The 22,024-nt window shown below is 41.2% G+C and overlaps 2 protein-coding genes and 1 pseudogene across 4 annotated transcripts; 1 reads left to right on the forward strand and 2 right to left on the reverse strand.

Annotated features, from left to right (window-relative positions):
• The first annotated feature begins 779 nt into the window (after positions 1–779).
• On the forward strand, positions 780–2,351 carry LOC115734958 (annotated as a pseudogene).
• A 798-nt stretch (positions 2,352–3,149) lies between these two features.
• LOC115734955 (T-complex protein 1 subunit delta) lies at positions 3,150–5,192 on the reverse strand. 2 transcript variants are annotated; one of them, XM_048281613.1, is made up of 2 exons: positions 5,075–5,192; positions 3,150–5,044 (listed from the first exon to the last, which is right to left on the reverse strand). In XM_048281613.1, the coding sequence occupies exon 2, from the start codon at positions 5,015–5,017 to the stop codon at positions 3,413–3,415; it is 1,605 nt and encodes a 534-aa protein (XP_048137570.1). In that variant the 5' UTR covers positions 5,018–5,044; positions 5,075–5,192; the 3' UTR covers positions 3,150–3,412. The 2 variants fall into 2 exon arrangements, with proteins under 2 accessions (XP_048137570.1, XP_048137571.1); XM_048281614.1 differs by having other exon boundaries at positions 3,150–5,028; positions 5,075–5,188.
• Positions 5,193–8,877: 3,685 nt separating this feature from the next.
• LOC115734954 (beta-1,2-xylosyltransferase XYXT1-like) lies at positions 8,878–12,056 on the reverse strand. 2 transcript variants are annotated; one of them, XM_030665986.2, is made up of 8 exons: positions 11,479–12,056; positions 11,250–11,336; positions 11,081–11,137; positions 10,924–10,974; positions 10,789–10,842; positions 10,623–10,685; positions 10,460–10,528; positions 8,878–10,360 (listed from the first exon to the last, which is right to left on the reverse strand). In XM_030665986.2, the coding sequence occupies exons 1-8, from the start codon at positions 11,618–11,620 to the stop codon at positions 9,177–9,179; spliced, it is 1,707 nt and encodes a 568-aa protein (XP_030521846.2). In that variant the 5' UTR covers positions 11,621–12,056; the 3' UTR covers positions 8,878–9,176. The 2 variants fall into 2 exon arrangements, with proteins under 2 accessions (XP_030521846.2, XP_030521847.2); XM_030665987.2 differs by lacking the exon at positions 11,081–11,137 and having other exon boundaries at positions 11,479–12,055.
• Between the last annotated feature and the right edge of the window lie 9,968 nt (positions 12,057–22,024).

Below are 22,024 nucleotides of genomic sequence, written 5' to 3' on the forward strand. Positions count from 1 at the left end.
CAGAGAATTGACAGTGGATAAAACTTTGATTTCAGTACCAGAGGTTGCGTCCTCTCAATTAAAGAAGAATTTAGATGCAAATATGAACATTGAAGCAATATCCTGAAGGGCTTTGATGAAGATGCGGGCGTTTATCTTTGGTCTAACATGTAGTACATAACTCTCCATAAAAGCACTGAGTCCATTTTTTTCTTTTTATAACCTCGAAGACCCTCTGACATGTGCTGCCTCCTGCTGCCATTGCCCTCTGGTTCTCCGGAGTAGCCTAATCATATGAACGACGTGCCCCTCAGATTCCATCTTTTGATTATCATTCTTTAGAGGCCTTCGAACTTCTTTAAGATGGGTCGATTAACTCCAGGGTTACGGAAGTCGAAACAGTTGAATCTTGCCACAATCATCAAGAGGACGAGAATGTGTGGGGTCTCAGATCAGCTTACCTAAGGACTCTTGAGCAACCTGAGCAATGCGGCCAACATGTTCCGTCTGAGCAGTGTCCTCCCAGCAGGATTCAATCAAAAATTCAGCAAGATAATGAGATTGTCCTGATCTATAAGCCATCATTGCACAGAGGAGTGTTAACGTGCGAAATCCAGCCCGAGTTCATCGTCGCCTTCTGTATACGATTCCCACTGCAAAATATGCAGCAAGAGGTTAACCGCCAAATAAATACACGTTTGACATGATGCTTCGCCCCGTACGAATATAAACCCATGCAGTCGGAATTCCATCTACACTACACTGACTCCTCCATTGAAAAGCCAAAGTGGTAAAAAGACATGGGGAAAGAGAACGTCGTGTCGCACAGCATGAAGCTTCTTCTAGCATTGCTCGCTCTTCAGTTCTGCTTTGCTGCAGGATTTCACATTGTGTCTAGGGTTGCACTCAACATTGGCATTAGCAAAGCCATATATCCTGTTCACAGGAACATCATCGCCTTGATTTTGTTGGGCCCTTTCGCGTATTCCTCGGAAAGGTGAGCATTGTCCGATGACCGCCCCCATTTCCTTCAACATAATTGCAACAATGTACGATTTCCCCCCCCTTTTTTGGCCTCAGGAAGGAAAGACCACCTCTTGCTTTCTATTTGCTGGTTCAGTTCTTTCTTCTTGCGCTGTTAGGGCTAGCCATAATCAGGACAAACCTTTCTGAAAGGATAGCTAACGCATAACAACATGAATGAGACTTATCCTTCAGCTGAACAAGGGATCCTTTCTTTTCCTACTCCAGGATAACTGCAAACCAAGGATTTTCTCTGTTGGGACTGTATTATGCATCACCAACCTTTGGCTCAGCAATGCAAAATTCTGTTCCTGCTATGGCATTTGTCATGGCTTCTGCTCTAAGGTTCCTCGGATCTCTGTCATATTAATTCCAAATCCTTGATTTCTTTTTTTTTTTTTGGGAGGAAGAATCACTCTATAAACTGTGTTTTTATCTGTTTTTTCAGACTCGAACGAATTCACATTCCTAGAAGGGATGGCTTGGCAAAAATTGCAGGAACAATTGCTAGTGTTGGGGGTGCCACACAACCATCACTCTCTTTAGAGACCTTCCTCTTTTGCACCAGAAGCCAACACAAGGCATCATACCCGAAGAAGAGGACATTGGTGTGAGGCAAATGCAGAATTGGACATGGGGTTGTATATACTTGCCTGGACACTGCTTATCATGGGTTGGTTTCGCCGATCTCTAGCATTCTGGCCTGTCATTGACATTATTAAGGGAATTTGAGAAGCGAATGTAAAACGGCCGGCCTAGAAGGATGGGCAGAGCGTTCTTAATCCTTGCTAAGCTAAATTCGTCACTATAGTTTGCAGGCTCCTCCCTTGAAGAAGTACCGTCGTTTACTTGTTTATTCAGGTTGATCCAGTTCTTGTTCATAGCAGTGTTCGTGGAATCCAACGCTGACCGCTGGCAAATCTAGTCCGGAGAGGAGCTGTTCACTATTCTCTACGCGGTAATTCACAAGAATCTTTTTATTCGGACATTTGGTTCTGTCCCTTTTGCTGCAATTGGAAGGGGGATACCAAGCTTTATGCGTTCGATAATGTTCTCAATAGGGAATTGTTGCTCCTGGAGTGGTCCTCTCTCTGCAGACTCGGTGCATCCACAAAGGAGGTCCCGTCTATGTCGCCGTTTTTCCAGCCAGTGCAGACACTTCCAGTCGCTGTCATGGCTATCTTCAGCTTCTGGGATCGAACCCTGCTCTGGAAGGTAATCGAGTGATTCGTGTGAGGATAAAAATGAAAACCTAATAACGTTCCCATTCCGCAGCATCTGACACTCATGACCAAAGATGAATAGATTGAAGCTGAAATGTCTATGTTGCAGGCATCTTGGAGTGATTCTGATTACGGTAGGTCTAATACTCTGTTTTATGCTCTCTAGTCGTATACACAGTCGATAAATTTGGTAAACTGACTTGAAGTCAGTGATCGAACGCTTCACAAAGGGAGAATCAGAGTCCCTCCAGTAGGGTGAAGTGTCTAGTTTAGCGTGAATCTGACAAATCTATCCATTTTCAAGATTCTGAAGTTAGACGGTCGAGATTGGCTGTTGTCGTGTTAATGCATTTGCTGAAGCGCAACTTTACACAGGACATGAATCAGATGTCCTCTGTTCCAACTCCATCCCTCGTCCCTCCAACCTTCCTCTCAGTTTATGGACACTCAAAAGGCCTCCCAACAGATTAAAACCAAACTATAGAAATGGAGGAAGAAAAACCGGTAAGAAATCACAATGGCTGAACTGTTGACGTTCGAGCTGAGCTGAGTATTCATACAGCAGATGCTAATTATTACCCAGAGCAAAACAAACCATGCTTCATTCACTTGACAGTCTATAATTCGGCTCAGAAAATTTTACAAAAACTAATGACCAAGATGAAAGCATACTGAGAGAAAGATGTCGTATGGGGCCACAAACATTCATGATGTCACTCAGAATTTCTGGTCACAGAAAGGACTTAAAAAGAACAATTGACCAGGATTATAGGAAGCACTCAGTAAGTGAATAGTTCGTATTCGATAATTGATCATGTTAATATAGCTAGAAATGGTAAATAACCATTCATCTTGCAGCAAAATCATCCAAAAGATTTCCTCCAGTATATAAGCACATGCACAAATGCAAAGCTGCTGAGTTAATAGTCAATTCGTCTAAAATTATATGAAGTGAAAAAATCATGTCAGTGTGAAGAGACTGTATTCTTAATTTTTGATAGATACTCAATGGAAATATAACCCAGAATTAACATCAAAACACTAGAAGACAGACATACCGCATTCAGAAATACCTAACACAATTAATCTCAAAATCACAAAAACATCGGTTCAAAGGACAGACAAGCACAGACTGATGACAATGAGTTTGGCTACATATTCCGCAACATTCCCTTGTTCTGCAACGCCTACCTCACTGTAACAATATCATCAATCTTTAAAATCATCCGCACACACTCTGTAGCAAGAGTGATTGCACTTGTACTAACAAGCAGGGGCTGCACCACATTTTCCTCCAAGATATTAGTTATTTGCCCCTTCCTGACATTGATCCCAGCATTGATCTCTCCTTGGGCATGCCTATTCCTCAGCTCAGTCACAATCGCTATCGGATTCAACCCCGCATTCTCAGCAAGCGTGTAAGGAATCACTTCGAGTGCCTCAGCAACCGACTTTACACAATACCCCTCCATGCCGTGAAGTACCTTTGCCCAGGCTCCCAACTGCCTTGACAGCTCAATCTCCGGAGCACCACCTCCAGCAATCAAGAACCTCTTGCTCACCAAACATCTGACCACGCACAGAGCATCATGCAAGCTCCTCTCAGCCTCGTCAAGCACCAGCAGGTTGGAACCACGTACAAGCACAGTCGTCGTCCTTCCCATATCCTTAATACCCGTAATCTTCACAATCTTCCCATCACCCAAAGAAACCTCCTCAACAAGATCAGCATAGCCCAGCTTTTCCGCTCGAAAATGTTCAATGTTAGCAATTGGCAAGCAATTCAAGGTCTTTGTAATGAACTCAATTTCGTCACGCTCCACATCCTTAACAACCAAAATCTTGGCTTTGGCCAAATAATGGAGCGACAAATCTGTCACAGCATCTCTCAGAATACTCTTCTGGATCAACAAAACATTGCATCCAGTCGCCTTAATCTTCTTAATCATACCCAAAATGTAATTCCTCTCTTCTTTCAGTATCCTATCCATCTGAGTATAATCAGAGACCACGATACTCTGCTCAATATCCGTCTTCGGAGGAGAAATCTGGAACTGAATCACCGCAATCTTAGCATTTTCAATGTGAGTAGGCCCGCCGGCAGCATGACTCACTTTCTTGTCAAAAACCAAACCTTTAACCAGCTCAGTGTCGTCCACAGTCCCACCCAACTTCTTCACAATCTTAATATCTCTCAGATCAACTATATCAGGTTTCAACGGATCTACAACAGACAAAACCGCATCAACCGCGAGGGGCGCCAAGAGAGTCGAATACTGACTAACGACCTTACTATTAAGCGAAGTGCTGGCGGACTTAACCAACGACTCGCGGTCACTCAACTCGACAGGAACAGCCATCGCGGTCAAGACGTCGACGGCCTTGATAGCAGCTTTGTGGAGAGAATCGGAGATTACCGTGGGGTGAATGCCGGCGGAGAGGAGGGAGAGGCACTGCTTAAGGAGAGCGCCCGCGATGACGACCACGGTGGTGGTGCCGTCGCCGGCCGCGGCGTCCTGGGACTTGGAGAGCTCGACGAGCATCTTCGCGGCGGGCTGGAGGACCTCCATCTTGTTGAGGATGGTGGCCCCGTCGTTGGTGATGATGACCTCGCCGCTGGCGGTGGAGATCATCTTGTCCATGCCCTTGGGGCCGAGGCTGGTGCGGACGGCGTCGGCGACGGCGCGGGCGGCCACGATGTTGGCCTGGCGGATGTCCTCCTTGCGCTTGTTGTCGACGTAAGACTCCGTCTTAGAGGAGGTCGAGGGAAGCAAGACTGCCGGAGCCGCCATTGTGGTGGAGAAAGACGGAGAGAGAGAATCGGAGGTCTGAGATCGCTGGTCTAAAGAGAGAGAGAGAGAGAGAGAGAGAAATGGTGGGATCAAAAACCCTAGGAGAGGAGAGAGTGTTCTGGAAGTGGGAGTGGGGGAGCTCGAGAGAAGGCGGGGGTCAAAATGGTATTTTCACGGCCCGAACCGGATCCGGAGGTGCCCGGATTTTTTTCGAATTTTACATTTCGTGGAGGGACTTAATTACATTTCGCTCCCTATACTTTTGAGGTGTATCTCAATCAACCCCGTAATTTTAATTTGCTTCGATCAACTCCTTATAATTTCGCTTTTAGCCAAATGAAAAGTAACAACCGTGCCATCCAAATCGTAGCCAAGAAAACTATTCTTAATCTTCTATGTCCCTCGATGGGAAAAAAAATGGTAGGAGCAACCGGCCTCGACAACCCTCCCTCGAACTTTGTTTTGAGAGACTCACACTCGCCGCAAAATATTCCGTTTGAGCTGAATTGCAACACGTGGATTCATGATTCGGGTGAGGGGTCCCTCAAGTCAACAATTATGTGAGAGGCAAGATGTTAGGATTAGGAGCACAAACACAAGGAAATAAAGAGTAAAAGGGATGAAGAGAAGTCAAGATATACGATTTATCTTCACCCTCAAACTAATGTTACATCCATCAGATAATTCGAGTATAATGAGTACCTTTTACATCTTTGTTACAACTCTCAATTATAAAAGAAAATAATTATATATTACAGCAATTATTCATAAGCTCAAGTCTAATCTATTAATAAAATACATGTTGAAATTATAAAAATTCTCAAGCGTTCTGAGGACGTTGCCCCCTTAAGCTCTCGTCGAGGCAGCCCCCGAGATCCTTGTCCGCTCAACGATGAGCGAGGTTTTCGTACCTTTCTATCGATAGGAAGTATGAACCACATCCCAATATAAACTCGTCTCTTCGGTGCCACCAGCATGTCGACGTGAAGCGTGCTCTTTTGCACGTGGATTGCCGCGCTTCAAACTCGTGACCTCGTACAAAGACAGCAGCCAATTGATGTCGTAAAGCCCAAGGCCAAAGTGGCCCAGCCTTGTTGTACCTCATGGGCCAACGTTAAGCAGCTTGCATAAGCCGTTAGAGATCCATGTTCGCTTATAGCGTAAGGCCGAGATCTAAGGGGGCCCAAGGTACAGCCCTGGATTATGTCGAGGTCGATCCATCTCCGAACAGTGAGACATGATCTTCCTAGTATCCGAATTCAAATTAAGATCACATAACTAAAGATTTGCGACTAAAACTTGCAACCAAAGCATACGACGAGATCAATCTATACCTATAGACGTCAAACGGACGGATAGGGTCGGGTTTGGATAGGGTCGAGTTTGGATAGGTCGCAAATGACCCGGCCTAAATTGACATATTTAACATATTTTGTCCATTTTCCATGCAATATAAATATGGCAACTCATACCAAACATATACCCAACCTAAATCATGTTACTAAAACACTTTCATATTTTAAACTAATCTAGAAAAAACTAATACCCAAAATTGAGATGCGTGATAGAGAGAGAGAGAGAGAGGAGAGCGAGAGAGAAAGTATTATATGTGTGGTGGATCTAAATAAATTGTGAACCCATTAGCACCTATTTTATTTTAGCTTCATAATTATAAACTCGTTTATGATCCATTTACTAAATATAATTAGTCCATATAACAGCTCAGCTAATCAAATGTGGGTTATAAAATGGATTTATAACTCATTTTGATATATCTATATATAACTAAGCCAATTGCCAAATTCAAGGGCCCAAATCCGAACCTCCAACTTGACTACATTAAGTATCATAAGACTTCAACTAAAAAATGACAAGTGCAGCCTTCAAGTTTAGGTCCCTTCTTGGAACCTACCTATCGGAATCGAAACTCCATTTTTTGGAACCTAAAACCTACCATACATATTTTAACATTTAGAATCTACCTTGTTACAAGTTTCAAGGTCTACCCAACTTCCACTAGTATTTTTAATGAAACAATTACGGTGAATTATCGCCTCTAATAACCAACATTTGCTCATATTACAATCCATTGATCATACTCATATTTAGACACACAAAGAGTATGATTTATATTGACAAAATAAAATTTTCAACCATGGATATTGCCGAGATGGAAGTTCGGACTAATGGTCCCGGATTACACTTTTATCATCGGATGCCATTGATTACTGCAAGATCACGCGAAGACATGGAACAAGAAAAACACAAAGACTTGTTCTAGGTTCCATCTTGCATACCTAAAATTTGGAATCTACCTTATTTCCACCGATTCGGTTTTTCGGTTCCCGATTCTATCTTGAAACCATGCTCACTCATAATTCGAAATTCTACTTACCAACAAAACTACAGCCCCAAATAAGGCAAAGGCCTCGGACAAATGTAAGAATTTTTTTTTTTTTTTTGGTGTTCATTATTTTCCCACAACCTTAAAGAACCATCAAACTCTGAGGATAAACTTACTAGATTGTAGAAAAATTTCATTCCATGCCATCTGATAAAATTAGAAAATTAGAAGAAAAAACTATTATTATCCCTGATTGCTTGGAGTCATAGATAACTTTTTTTTTTTCTGGTCAGAGAGTCATATATAACTTATTGGCTGCATATCTTGGCATGACTGACTACTTTTCCATGTTCTGGCTAGTTGACTTATTTTATGTTAGTCCTTTCTCTCTCTCACACACCTTATTAAGAAATTTCTGAACACACTCGGCGCATTCATGCCTTTTCAATATGATGAGTCTCACGTGAAATTTGCATGATTTAAAGCGGTAAAATTCTTGGTGAGCGCTTCATTGAGTGCACCAAATTTTGTCTCCACGAAACTACATGCACCATAACTTGCATGAATATAAAATTAGGGCTAGCTGTAGAACAATGTCTCACATTTTCGTTTGCACCCTATTGTCACCAAGGAAGTGTGAAGATTATAGATTTAGTTTTAATTATATTTTCGGTATTTGACTTAAGAGTGGCAAGCCCAAAAAAAAAAAAAAAACAGAGTAGATTTGGCAGGCATGGAGGTTTTTATCATCCGAAAATATGAAGTTTCATTTACAATCGGAATAAGCGAACCCACTTCATCTCAACCATCGAAAACTTTCACAAGTCGATGTTATCAATGAAGTAGCGCACAAGACAAGTGGGAAAAGCAAATTGCAAAGCCACTCCATGGGACTTTGTTAAAGTATCCAATTGAACAAGATGTTGAGATTCGGTGCACATCACACAACGAACTAGAAAGTAAATGCAAAAAAGAGAAATCAAGATATGAATGTTTATCATCATTCACCCTAGACATGGCCAAATGGGTCCGGGGGCCCGGAACCGGCCCGTTGACCGGGCCTACGGTTCCAACCCGAAACCGGAACCGGCGGAACCACTAGTTCCAACCCGTTTTTTTTTTTAAAAAAAGGGGGGAGGCACGGGGGAAAGAGCCGTTGGGCTCGGGAATTGGCGGTTTCGAACCGGCGGTTCTCGAACCGGAACCGGCGGTTCGGCCGAACCGGCCATATCTAATTCAACCTTAAATTAGGATTATATTTAGCAGAGAATTCCACTATAACATTTCTATTACAACTCTCAATTACAAGAGAAAGAGATTACATATAAGTATTAGCTATTTATGGACTCAAGCCAAAACTAGCAATAAAGTATAGGCTCAAGCTATAAAAAAAGCCCTCTAGTGTCTAAGTGGGCTCTGTCCTCTACAACTTCGCCGCGGCGGCTACCCCGGGACTCCTTCTCGCTCACCCGATACTTTCATATCGATGGAGAGTATGAACTACACTTTAACATGAGATACCAGAGATTTCACCACCAGCAAAGGTTTTAAGGGAAAAAAGAAAAGAAAATGGATTTGTCCAGAACGAATCTCGTCCTAGCATAGAAGCTCAAGATTTCTTCCCTGGCTTCTTTGACATTCTAACGCTGAGCAACAGAAGGTGTCCACAACCGACCCTTGATCACTTCACTACACAACCCGCAAGACAGAGAACTCGAATTTGTATGAATTTACATTCAGAAGGCCCACTGAGCATAAGACCCCCCAAAAAAAAATGAAGGAAAGAGAGAGGATTTGTGTGCAAAGGATGAACTTTTAACGCCTCTTCTGCTCGCGCAGAAGCTGGAGGGCTTTCAGCAAAGTGGGTCTGAACCTCCTGACGTCAAGCTTCACGTTCTGGTTGTCCAGGTAAATCTTCTTGAAATCGTTCCATTTGCCTCTGTGGAACGCGGACGGATCTTTCAGAGCGACGTGGTCGACTGGGTATTGATCCGCCAACGTGCTCTCCCTCACGCCAATCTTGTACTCCAGGTACCTCAAGTTCATGTCCCTGGAAGGGTCGCCAAAGTATGTCCTGGAGAGCCAGGCGCCTCCTAATGGCACGATTTGGATCAGGACCGCGTCGTCCGGTAGGAACAGGATGTTGGTCAGCCCTGCCCCGTGAACCCCCATCACCGCATCGCACGAGTTCATGAGCTCGGCGAACCGCGCCACGTTCATGTCCGCCTCCGCCACCACTGGCTCGAACCCCACCGCCTTGGCGGTCTTCGCAATCCTTGTGGGGTTGGTGAAGGATCGTGAACGTTTCCTGGCCACGATCAGAAGACGGGGCTTTCGAGTGTCGCTGGCCTGTAATTCGATTGCTTTGGCCCTTTCTAGTGAGTAGGAGGTCCTCAGGAATTCCCTGAAGTCCCTCATTGTTGTGTGGGGAGGCATGGAAGGGTTGATTTTGAACTCGTCGTGACGGTTGAGCCCCACGATCACGCTCGGGAAGCAATGCACCTCTTCCTTTTGCTGGTCAATGTCGATGGCCGGATGCTTGGAAAGGTTTTGCAGTATCGCTCTGAACTTCGAGGCCCACCAGGACCGGTAATTGGTCACGAGGAGCTGCACGTCCCCATTAAACGGCCTAGCCGTCAGGTAGAGCGGGAGTATGATGTCGCTGAAGTCATGGAAGTGGTTCCCCGAAAATCCACCGGCCGAGAAAAGGATGGCCGGGGCAGCATGGTTTTGGGTGCATTTAGGAATTTTACGTCTGTCCACAGATGCAGGGACCACGGACCATTCCGTGACTGAGCTCATTGCCGTCCGGTCTGTTTTTCTCGCGTACGGTCTTATCTTCCATGAGGTCTGTCCATCATCCAGAGTGGACATTTCAGTGGAAGAGGCATAGACTGTGTAGGATTTGGCATGGACCCTAACTTCACCGGTGATGTCACATATGTCCGTTCTTGGATTCAGAATGTTGCATAGCGGCACTCTTTTCTGCGTCGCATTCCCTGCAAGGGCGAGTTTCATGAGCCAAAGAACTCACAATGCGGCACGTAAAATTCAGGAACGAATTCAATTATCTAGGACAACTAAGTAAGTGAATTGACCTGCTATAGACAATGAAGTATCCTGGTGATCAGTGGAATTTAGCTGCTCTGATTCCTCAATTTCCACAGCTGAGAGATTCACCGACAACGGGAATCAGAATCATAGCAGAATGAACAAGTCTAGATCGAGATGTAAACTAATTTGGCTTAGAGTTTGAAGTACCTGGGTGTTCTGTGTTATTCAGTAGTACCTCTGGACCAGGTTCCAATGTGACATTTTTTGCAACTGCAAAATTGTAAAGAACAGCCTTAATTAACCCAACAGAAGACGGAAGATAATCAGCAGAATTATGTACGTATAGACTAGTTTGATGACCGAAATGAAGTACCATGGTGATCTGTGGAATTGAGCAGTATCTCCGGTTTCGTTCTCGTCGTATTTTCTGCAATTCACAAGATTTAAGTCAAAGACAACAGAGTTGTTAAGAGCATAAGGCATCGGATTAGTCAATCAGTTTAAGTACCTTTGGGGTCTGTGGAATTGAGTCGAAGCTCCGGTTTTGTTGTCACATTCTCTGCAAGTACAAGATCATAGATGATAAGCGATCGTTCTGTCCGTATACAGATTGAATCAAACAGAGGACTGATTATGAATGTCAACTAATTCGATAGCGCGAATACCCTGGTGACTCGTGGAAACAAGCAAAAGCTCCGATTTCGCGGCCTCCTTTTGCGCAACTGCAAGATCAAGCAGAAGAGTAGTCAGCATAAAGAGATATCAAATTCATCAGCCATTAGAGACTCCATTCATCCGGAGAACTTGTCTGGCTTTGACCACATTCGTGCTTACCTCTGACCATCTCTTGCTTCTGAGAACTCTCTGTCTCCTTGGTTGCGAACATCCTGTGAGCGACACCCATCGACAACCGCATGTTCACTGCGAAACCAAAACAGGACGTTATACATTATGCAAAGTAAATACTTCAAGAAAACGCGACAAAACAAGAATGCGGCATTACGAAAAAAGTAGAAAGCTGGTTCTCAAAGTCATACCACGGAACACAGAGTGAGGCACTTACAAATCGGTAAAGGACCCAAGTAAGGTTTGAAGACAGTGAAGAAGCTCAAGAAAATGAGAAAACACCCAAGAAGCGCTCCCCATCCGAGCTTCTTCTGCTCGTACCGGCTAAAACTCCTCGCCAGTATCGCTTCATACGTCATCCTTCCTACTCTGCTAAACTAGTCCTTGCCAATGCACATTCGAGAGAGATTCCCCGACAATCTCGCACTCAGGCGCCCTCGAAGAAATCCCGATCGGCGACGACACAGGTGAAGTTCAAGAACCCTCTTCAAGAGGAGCCCAGCAGTTCCTCTTTCTCCATTTTCAAATTCTGCAAGCAGGCCTTAAATGCCATTTTGCATGACAACACGAGACACAAGGTGGGAAGTTGAAAAATTACATTTCTCTCGACGAATTATTGCTCCTCACGTTGTCATTAGCGCAGGGCAATTGATATAATCTTTATTTCCAAATCATCTACGAAAGAAAGAGAGAGAACAGAAGGTATCTGAAAGGGACAGACAAGAACATCTCTTTCACTGATAGGCTTGTGCAAAGTGTTTTAACTTTTCGACTTGGCATGAATGTTTGAGAAGTTGATGAAAGAAGGGCCGGCATGTGTGGCTGCTTCGCTGGGTAATAAAAGCTTAACCATGCTGGAATGAGTCTGCAGAGAGATTTTCTGACAGTGAGTCAAACGTTGGTATGTCCTAAAAAAACATACACGAGTTGTAAAAATATTTGGCACCAACTGATCATGACTCGTGAGGGATGACTTGTGGTAACAAATGGATGTGACTACCCACGTGGTTCACCACCAAATCCAGACAATAAGACATTAGACATGCATACATTTGGCCCTCTCTCAGTTAACCACTGCAATGTTAAGGTAGGACTAGGAATTTTCTTAGGAAGCATCATCCCAAGATAGAAGGTATATATCGTCACTTTAATAAGGCTCTGAGTCGGACGGCTTAAAACTTTTGAGTTGAGCATTCAAAACATGAGATACGCTACTACGATCTTCTCATTTGTTGGGTATCTTAAGATCCGGATAGATTATGTCGCTTGTTGCAAATTACTCATCCTTTTTATCGGAGTGAGTACCAAAAGTTCGCATCGATTCATGTTCGACTCTTTCCTCGATGATTACACGTGTCCCTGACTATTTCCTCCCAGACTTCTAGTGCACAATGGGGAAAGAGGGGATGAAATTAGGAGTGAGTGGTTTCAAGTTCCTTCTAGATATCACGTGGGATATGAAACCAATCCTTTGGAACCGGTTCTCCATTTTTTGAAACTTGAAACCTACATTTCATATCCTAAAACATACTTTGTCGCAGGTTCTAGGGCCGGTTTCAAGGTCTAATCGGTTCCGCGTATATTCTTAGTTAAACAATTGCGGTGAATTAACACTTCTTATCCACTGACCGTAACTCATATTTAGACACTTATCGGCGAACGCTATGGAATACCGCAAGATCACGTGAAGACATAGAAAAAGAAATACACAATGGCTTATTCCATATTCTAGGTTGTGAGTATCGCATCTTGAAATCTGAAACCTACCTCGGAATCGGTTTTGAAACCCGAAACTTACTCTGCATATTCCGGAACCCGGAAACCTACCCTACTTCCATCGATTCAATTCTTTGATTCCCGGTTCTACCCCAAAACTATACTCGCCCCCCGCACCGAATTGCTAAATCAATCAAAGACTTAAGAGCTTAGCTAAGGTTTTGCTAGTTGGGGTAGTGCAAATCCAGACAAGGGGGTAGAGAGGAGGGTGGGAGTAAGACGTGTCAACCATAAATCTTTTTTAGGGTTTAGTTGGGAATCATGATTTCATTTAGTCATGGGAGTAGGAAAGCTCTAATGATCGTGATTTTTTTTAATATTCTTGGATTCTTCCTAAAAACCAGACCAGTACTTGTGTTTGAGTGTGTGTCGTTCGAACGAATTATGCTCTTTTTTAGGTCTGCCATGTCTGCAAGGAAAGGGAGAAAAAAAAATCGATTTAATTAAGTAAAAATTAGGGTTTGTTAGAGGGGTATTTTCACTCAATAATGCACGTTCATGCGAGTTTCTTCTGGTCCACAGGCTCCGGCTCAACATTCATTTCTCCATTTCACATGTGATTTTGCACCCGACACCGAAATCATTTGACCTTAATCACGACTTAACAGGATCCGAGATGATGGAAAAGTCAATGGTAGGTGTTGTATTAGTTTACAACCCTTTTAATTTGTGGATTTTCTTCTTCTTCTTTTTCTGGAGAAAGTACAGCTTTAAGTACGAAAATAATGAGCTTTGAATGGTTTCCTTCGATTTTATATATTCATTTGCTAGGGTGGCACGACCTAAATTGTAGAATTTTCGTACACCTCTTGAGAACTCATTTCGCCAAAAAAATAAAAAATAAAAGACCTATTTTTCCCCTAAAAATAAAAATAGGAAAGAATGGCCGAGCGGTCCAAGAAAGGGGAAAGGCAAAAAAATAAATTTTAAAAAATATTAAACTATTATGTAGCATGCCAGTTGGTGTCCATGTGAGCACCGATTGATCAAAATTTGATGAATGGACTGAATTGACACAATTGTAAAAGGTTTAGGATTGAATCGGCAAAAAAAAGAAAATTTTAGGATTGAATTGGTGAAATTGCAATAGATTTAAGGTTTTTTTTGGTAATTTTCCCGTATTCGAATATAAAACACGAGGCGGCCGTGGATTTTTATTTTCCATGCCATTTGCAAAATACGTTGTCGTCGCGGGATCCAAAAAAATCTTATAATCAATTTAACCCGATTGATTTTCATTATTCTTTTTTCGTTTCTAATGGTCCGACCGATTGGATCGCAAAAACTAATTCCAAAGACTATATACAACATGAATGACATATGTGGGTTAAGACTTGTAAAATCATGTCTTATGATAGCTGGAAAAAATAAAGTTCTATTATTTCTGTGGGCTAAGACTTGTAAAATAAAAAAAAAATTCTTCGCGATTCCATCTGTATTTTTTTTTAACTTTAATCCGCAATTATGTATTGCAATTCTTAGTTTGGATCGCTCATGACCGACTAGGCCGGTTTTGGTTAACCAACGCACATATAATCAATCAATCCTCCTGATTCTCCGGCTTCTATTGAAATCATGTCATGCACGTATCATAGATCGGTCATGTTTAAATAAATATTGTTTAATAAGTATTTTGTAGCCAGCTATGTAGTGAAGATCATAGCTGAGAAGTCAAAACACTGGTTGGTAGAACTTAGAAGCAAGTATGCTCTTCACACGGCCTACTTAGAGACTTAGACATTGATCGTTCCCTCGCACCAGTTCGGTCCGTCGTGAATTTCGGGTTAATGTCGTTAAAATCGCAATCCTCGATAATCGAATGGTAAAAGAAAAGTATTCATATAATCTCAGATTAGGAGAGATTCCTCCTCCAGGAATCTAATATGGTTCAAAAGCCTCTTAGGAAGAAACGGGCCGAATGATACGGAAGAGAGAGTGATTAAGAAAATGTTAAGAGATTGGTTAGTGGAGTTATTGTATGTGAAAATCGGAATTAAATTAAGTGACGTGCGGCTGATTATTTTTGAACAGACGTGTACGTGTTAGAAAAAATAATCAAATGAAGCACCAGCAAGAAGACATTGACTTATTTATTTATTTATTTGGCATTTTCGGTGTCCTATTAATGTTAGTTTATGACATTTTGGAAAAGTTATCTAAAATGTCATATACTTAATATACGACGTTTTATTCAGTCATAAATCTTTCAATTATATCAATTTAATTTTAAAATTTTCGAAAATTTTTCAATTTAGTTCTAATCCTTTCAATTGTATTAATTTAATCTTGAACATTTTGACAACATGCCAATTTAGTCCTAAATTTATTGACAATTTGTCAATGTAGTCCTTTTGTCCGATTATCCAAATAATAGGTATAGGACTATATTAACAAAATTTCAAAAAGTTTAAGACTAAATCGGCAAATCGTCAAAAGATTTAGGATTAAATTGGTACAATTGAAAAGTTCAGAGAATTGGCCATTATATAATAGTTCTGAGATTTTTTTCGACAATTATCCCCAAGGAGCTTTGCTCTCGTTGCATAACATTCAGCTGGAATCGAGGTTTCTTCTAGTCACCCCATGACGCTGGGACCGCCAAAGCCTAGGCCTCGAGACAAGGCAAGAGACCTTGTTCTCATAGGCGCACCTATATAGTATATGCTAGGGATAAGAGTTCTCTCTGTTCCAACGGGAGTAGAAGTACACGAGCCCGCTAATCTACGAACTCCCATGTCCTAATTTCATATATGAAGAGAAATACAAAAATCTAGGATGTGAAAATGCTATGTTTGTTTTCCAATTGATGTACAAAGCAGCATCGAAATTTCATCGTTTGAGCCGTATGCAATGCGCAAAGGATGCCTTGTCCTTTTCTTGTCACATGAGTCTGAATTTCATATTTCCGAAAAAAAAATTATTGATCAATTTTTAAAACAATACAATCGATTATTTTTAGAAAAATATTTTTCAAACCACTTTTTTTTTTTATAAAATAAATGGAGCCTTAGAGACAAAACAAATGCTTGGCGATATAATGCGCAAGTGCTAATGGAATTGTAATGAACGTGCCTCTTGTCCTTATTAATTTAAGAATTTTGGGGGATCGAAAGCAGCCGGACGAAGGATTATATCAATTTGTTTTACATTCGTCACATCGCTTGTGGGATTAAATAATCTCGGGGAATTTCTGTTAAATTATAAATTTCAAGATCATGCTCACGTCGAGGCAAAGTTCTTGCCGACAGTCTCGAATAATCAACGGCCGACTCCCATGATTCACCCACAGCTGGAGCACTCCATCGTTCGAACCATTTTCGGGGAAATTGTCGCTAGTAATCTGAATTTTTAATGTCATTGTTCGATTATATAGATGAAAAACTGATGCATATCTAAGTAGCACCGATATCGACATCCGATATGAAGAGGCCCTCGAAAAGTGCCCGCGCTTCCTAGATGCATATTAAACATTATGAGAGCTTGTTCTCCTGCGTGGAATTCAAGAATACACGACAAAGTAAGGCTCGTCAAAATTATAGAAATCGTGATGGTTTAATTAAGGAAGAAATTATCCTGTTAGTCGTACGGACGCCATTCGGCCTCAAACTTTTCAATTTCGCCGATTTAGCTCTAAACCTTTGTGTTAAAAATCAATTTAGTCATTCCGATCAATTTTTGCGCTAGCATGGTGGTATGCCACGTCGGGACGGCCGCCACCACATCGGCGGCTCCCGGCAAAGTTTGATCGGAATGACTATGCTGGAATTTCATGCAAGGGTCTAAAACTCAATTAACAAAATTAGAAAGTTTAGAGCTGAATTAACATCCGCGATCCCCCTCTAAGAGAAGGGAAATTCAGGGTTTTGGGTCGCTGTGCATACTCGAGGTCAATGTCCTAGCTAGTAACTTCTAGTCAAAGTAGTGGTTCGCCATGAGGAATCAGCAGCTTCATTTCGAGTCAGAGATCGACTAGAGCAATCCAACTACAACTGATGAAATGCGATACTTTTCTCCTACGGATTTCGCAGTGGTTGGGCAATGCATTGATCAACTTTACGAGCACCAACCGTGGGTGACGATGACAAAATGAGTTAATGACGCAATAATTGATGGTTGACTAAAAAAAAAAATACTCCTATAAAGGCAAAAAGAATATATATATATATATATATATATAAAATTGTTTATTAAATGGAAAGACTTTGACATTTACCTCATTGGCCCAATGTAAACAGTTTCAAGTCCCGGCACACGTCATCTAGTGAATGGGATATATTTGGAGAGAAGTTTGTTTTGCAGTATCTTGATGCTTTTAAGCAAAGTTTTAAATTTTAAAAAAAAAACACGAAAAATTGATATCGAGGGAATTTGTAAAGGGCCCCTCTCCGACTTAAGCCCGTTCATGCTCGAAGAATTATATGCGATTATGATAAGACGGATGGTCGAGAGTCACATCTAAGGCCCGATCTTGGGTCCAATATAAATCCCGCCTAGTGACCACCGCTGCAGCCCGAAATGAAAAGTACAGCAAATGCCTCCTTTGTTTCGAGGAAAATGAATTACCCGGAAAATAACATTATTTTTATGAAAAATATTTTTGATTTTTTTTTTTTATTGTGCAACAACAATATCACGCACCAAAATCAGGATGCGGCCCAATAAATAGAACACGGACATGGCAACGGCCCACCCAGATTAGATGTTGATTTAGAAATTAGGATATCATTGAGAAAGAGAGGTACGTCCGTTCATGTTGGATCGGGTCAGTCCACGTTATGGGCCGGACTAGTTGTATTTACCCAAAAAGAAACTAAGTTGGACTTTTGAGTGGGACGTGACGCACGCTTGGTATCAGCTTTGGCTACAACTGCATAATAGCCAAGCACAAAAAAAAAAAAAACAAGACGAAAGGTGAAAAAGGACTTTGCTACTATAATAGTTTTTGGACGACTGTAATAATAATAATATTTTGTGAGCCATAAGTTTTTAAAAGGGTGGACGTGATAATCATTTTTTATTCATTATTATTTTTTATGGCCCAAAACAAACCGTTAGCATAATAGCCCCTCAAAGAATATTACATAATCAATTCCTCAATCAAAGTTCAACTACAACACGAACTACAAATCAGATTTCTTGATCTTGTAAAAAAAATATTTAATAGTTAAACATCAAGTTTATATTTCACAAACAATTTTCTTTTTTATTTTCTTCTATATTCTTAGTCAAATCGACATAAATTATACCTATCAAAATGGATATAAAACCCATTTATTAACCCAAATTTATTTACATGGGTAACAAATGGGTCACTTAAAATGTGCATGCCAACCATAAATGGATTGATAGATGGATGAGCCAAAATGAATGGATCTTAAATTGGTTCCGTTATGAACCAATTTACAACCCATTTACAATTAAAAGCCTTGCTCCCACGTTTCACACCATTCCCACACACGACATCTTCATCATCTTCCTCTTTAATCCTTCACCTCGCTCTTCATTCGATACGATCTCGTTCACCGCCGCCAACTCCAACCGCAAAGATTGTTTTCGATTAATCGTCAAGGAAGGGTTTGTTTGTCTCTCCCTCGTCGGGGAAGTCCCAAGCCTTGAGATTAGCCGAACGCCGCAGAGCTCGAGGCTAGTCGAGATCTAGCCTCGAGCTCGCCACCGGGATCTTGGTGAGACCCGAGATCGCGAGCTTCGAGCGAGCTAGAGGCTTACCGGGACACGGTCGATTGCTGGGCTTCCCACTGTCGCCGAAGCCCTACAACCGGTAGACAGAGGAGGAAGGTAGCAGATGTAGGAGGGAGCTTGCGGACGAAGGAGCGAGGAGGAAAAAAAGAAAAAGAAAAAAGAAAAAAAAAGAAAAAGAAAATAAAATAAAAACTTAAAACATTTTATAAAAAAAAATTCACTAAATTTACGGAAACTAAAAAGATTAAAAAAAATTAAATATATAAGTAATTATTAATATGTGTCGGGTTGGGTATGGTCAAGTTAGGTATGGGTCAATAAATTTACACTACGCATAAATGAGTCATAAAATGGTTAATGGGTCAAGCCATTTAAGACCCGACCTTTACCCGACCCGACCCCACTTGTTTAACAGGTCTAATGTAAATCACCATCCACGTTCATTTAATATATAGCAGACTTTTTTTTAATTACAAACCCGCTTGGACATGAAATGTGGAAAAAGTGTCAAAAAAATTATAAATCTATTGCATCCGTACTAATTCAGTCCTAAACATTTTGTTGGAGCCAATTCGGTCCTAAACATTTTGCATCGATACAAATTTAGTCATAAACCTTTTATATTTGTGTCTATTCGGTCAATTCGGTCAATTTTAGTCGAAAATCGCTAATGTGGACGTCGGTTGTCCATGGAGACCTTCGTTTGGGGTTGGCAAGGGTTGGTTGGCGACCCTTGCCACCCCCCCAAAATAAAAAAAAAAGTGCGAAAAAAGAAAAACAAGACAAAAAGAAAAAACCAAAATTTTTTAAGAAATTATTAAGAATAATTAAAAATATTAAAATAGTATTAAAAAATATCTAAGTCAACGTCGGTCGTGTCATGTAGAACAACCGACGTCCACGTCAGCGATTTACGGCTAAAATTGACCGGATCGACTCAATTGTAATTGGTACAAATGCAAGAGGTTTATGACCGAATTGACACCAATAAAAGGTTAATGACGTAATGACATCAATGCAGTAGGTTTAGGACTTTGTTGACACTTTTCCCCATGAATTGTGGATTCGGCCGTGGATAGAGATCGTTTCTATAAGTAGAATTGTCCCCAAAGTCATTGTATTTTTCGTCACGGAAAAGATAATGAATATTTTCGTCCGGCAACAAGATTACATTTTCCATGTTCTCGTAGGCCAATCTGCAATTTCCAGGAAATGTACCATTGACATGTCCTTGATATAAGCCCAATCAGATTAACACAATCGAAAGTGATATTTTCCTTTACCATTGGAAGAAAGTTAGTCGTCTTTCGTTCGTGACAACAACAATAATAATAATAATAATAATAATAATAATAATAATAATAATAACCTTGAAATGTGCCTTGATTTAAATAGCAGAACCACAAGATTTTCCAATTGACCCCATGTGCTCGCCTTCTTTGACTGACTGACGGCTGCGGAACCAAACAATCGGAAAATAAGACGAATGATTGCACGACAATTCCAACCTTGCCGCCCAAGCAAAATCGAGGATTCCACGACAAAATGAATTAATAAATGTAGATACAAAAGGCTGCTGGTCGTGACCTTTGTCCTAAAGCGTTGCGTCAAGACGAATAAAGACGCCATGTCTCTGTCAAACAGGCGTGGCCAAGCTGCATAACTCCATATTGGAAAATGCTGCCACAGTTTTTTTTTTCCTTTTTTAATTTCTTGTATCGGTTGACTCAGTAAAGACAAAGACATTGCTGAAGAAAATGCATCCACATTTCTTTCCCCGGACCGGTAACATGTGCATTGTGCATTGTAGATATAACTTATGTTTTCTACTTTTTCCTTTTTTGAAACCCCATGTGTTTTTGGCTGACCGATGATCGGGCAAAGTACCCAAAAAAGTCACAAATCTATTGCATTTGTACCGATTTAATCCGAAATTTTTTAATTGTACCGATTGAATTATAAAATTTTTGATGATTAGCCAATCTAGTCCATCCTACTAATTTTAATCGAAAATCGCCGACATGAACGACAGTCGTCCGACATGGCATGGCCGCCGCTAACATGGACGAGTTTTATTATTTTTGTTTTTTCTTTTCTTTCCCAACTTTGGGGCAACGAGGTTGCCCGCCGACCATCACTAGCCACGGGCGAGGGCGTCAGTCCCTCACCTATATCCGGGCGAGGCCTGACACCCTCGTGGTCAATGAGGGCCGCGACACCCTTGCATGGTCTAGGCAAGGGCCGTGATGCTCTCGCCAACCCAGAGTTGTAAAAAAGAAAAAACAAAGAAAGGAAAAAAAAGGAAAGAAAAAATATTGAAAAAATATAAAAATTTTCTATGTCAGCAATGGTTGTGCCACGTAGGAACCCCGGCATCCATGTCGGGGATTATAGGGTCAAAAGGTTTTGGACTCAATCAGTACAATTAAAAAGTTTAAAACTAAATTGACACCGATGTAATAAATTTAGTACTTTTTTTATACTTTCCCTAATGATAACCTAACGCGTGATTTCCGAACTCGGATCAAGTGAGCTTTGGTATCAACCCAAATGACAATTTGAGTTCCCACAAATAAATAGGTCGAGCATTTGGTCTCCTGGCATTTGCATACATGCTTTCATAGTATGTCAATCATTCAGCTCGGGAGCTAGAGTTTTCCCTTTCAAACCATATCAATTGCGAGAACTAGTCCGTGTGAGGGCTATCGACCCGGATCTAAGGTTAAAACTCAAACGGTTTATAGGGGTTGCAAGGTGTTTGACAGGCTTTCATCAATAATCAAATTTTCAACGAGGATATAATCAATTTCGTCTATTGAATTCAATTCAAGCAGTGATGTTTTAGTGACTAAAATCTAACATAATGCAAAAATAATCATGGGGGTGATTCCATTCAATCCAAGCAATGAATGTTTTAGTGACTAAGGCTAATGCAATGCCACACTGATCATGGGGGTGATTAGATTGGAATAATAATGCGTCCTCCTTCCCCGATCGCCAGAAGCACGAGCCGACTGACGTGACCATGCTCCATTTACGATTCTGCCCTTTTCTTACATAGAAAGTGAAAACGTGGATCCTTTGTAAGCTGGAACAGTCAGTCAAACGTATGTGATTCTCGTGCTTTTTGAAATTTTTTTAAGAAGGCTAATGATATATACATTTGAAGAACAGAATAGTTTTTGGGGAAAAGAAAAAGTTGAACGAGAAGCTTTTGAAGGGATGAAATTCAGTATATCGTTCTAAATTCTTACATATACATAAGAACATATAAATACAAGAATGTA

This window comes from Rhodamnia argentea, chromosome 7, assembly GCF_020921035.1.
Source record: "Rhodamnia argentea isolate NSW1041297 chromosome 7, ASM2092103v1, whole genome shotgun sequence".
Taxonomy (NCBI): domain Eukaryota; kingdom Viridiplantae; phylum Streptophyta; class Magnoliopsida; order Myrtales; family Myrtaceae; genus Rhodamnia; species Rhodamnia argentea.